Raw genomic sequence first — 1,221 nt, 5'->3', positions numbered from 1 at the left:
AGGTCCCAGGTTCGATTCCGGTCAAGGGCATGTACCTGGGTTGCGGGCACATCCCCAGTAGGGAGTGTGCAGGAGGCAGCTGATTGATGTTTCTCTCTCATCGATGTTTCTAACTCTCTATCTCTCTCCCTTCCTCTCTGTAAAAAATCAATAAAATATATTTAAAAAAAAAATAAAAATAAATAAATAAAACTAGACGCCTGGTGCACAAAATTTGTGCAGTTGGGGGCGGAGGTCCCTCAGCCTGGGAGCCCTCTGGGGATGAATGACTGCCGGCTTAGTCCCAGCCCTAAGCTGGCAGTCGGACATCCTTAGCACTGCCACAGAGGCAGGAGAGCCTCCCACCAATGCGGTTGCGCTCACCAGCTGTGAGCCCAGTGCTCCCCCTGTGGGAGTGCACTGACCACCAGGGGGCAGCTCCTGCATTGAGCATCTGCCTCCTGGTGGTCATTCCTCAATGTGTCTCTCTCACATCCACATCTCTGTCTGTCTCTCCTTCTCCACGCTCCCTACCACTCTCTCTAAAAATCAATGGAAAAATATCCTTGGGTGAGGATTCAAACACACAAATAATAATAAATTTTTTAAAATTCACAATGTTTAAATTATATCATGTGATCAAATAAAACAAATTTAACTGTTTATCAAATATCAAACCATACATTTAAAAAACCACCTCATCTAAAATTATACTTACCATTCTGGCTGCTGGATGTAACACTTGCATTTGTTTCAGAATGGTGGCACCATCATTTGTAATGGTCACATCGCCTTTTCCATCTTGAATCTGAAAAGTTTTAATTTTTCTTTTAAAGCTGTGATTTCAAAATTTATGTTATTTATCCAGTATTAATGTGATAACCTAAAAGCTCTATTAATTGATGTCTCATAGCTTACAACTGTGCTAAATTTCAAACCGTATACTAATATAAATCATTACACTAAAAGTATGCATAATAGTCTAGCTTTACAAGTAAAACAGCTAGCTTTGTTCCAATTACTTTTTTATTTGTGAAAAAGAGAACTGATACTATGGATGCCCCAAAATACAGCACCATGAATGTGATCACAATTCCTTTTTTCCATTAATTAGCTATTATTTTTAAAACTAGATGCCTGGCGAAACCGGTTTGGCTCAGTGGATAGAGCATCGGCTTGTGGACTGAAAGGTCCCAGGTTCGATTCCGGTCAAGGGCATGTACCTGGGTTGCGGGCACATCC

The 1,221-nt window shown here is 41.1% G+C and overlaps 1 protein-coding gene across 1 annotated transcript in view; it reads right to left on the bottom strand.

Moving 5' to 3' along the window:
• The window catches only part of CCT4 (chaperonin containing TCP1 subunit 4), a gene marked incomplete at its 5' end in the record, with an annotated part of 16,054 nt that overhangs the window by 10,100 nt on the left and 4,733 nt on the right, over positions 1-1,221 (bottom strand). Inside the window, one exon of the mRNA XM_015557851.1 lies at positions 698-787. Within this exon, the coding sequence (XP_015413337.1) occupies positions 698-787 (90 nt within the window). The remainder of the gene's footprint in view (positions 1-697; positions 788-1,221) is intronic.

The sequence above is a fragment of the Myotis davidii genome, unplaced genomic scaffold (genome assembly GCF_000327345.1).
Source record: "Myotis davidii unplaced genomic scaffold, ASM32734v1 scaffold6, whole genome shotgun sequence".
Classification (NCBI taxonomy): Eukaryota; Metazoa; Chordata; class Mammalia; order Chiroptera; family Vespertilionidae; genus Myotis; species Myotis davidii.
This window is presented reverse-complemented; position numbering and strand designations above follow the sequence as displayed.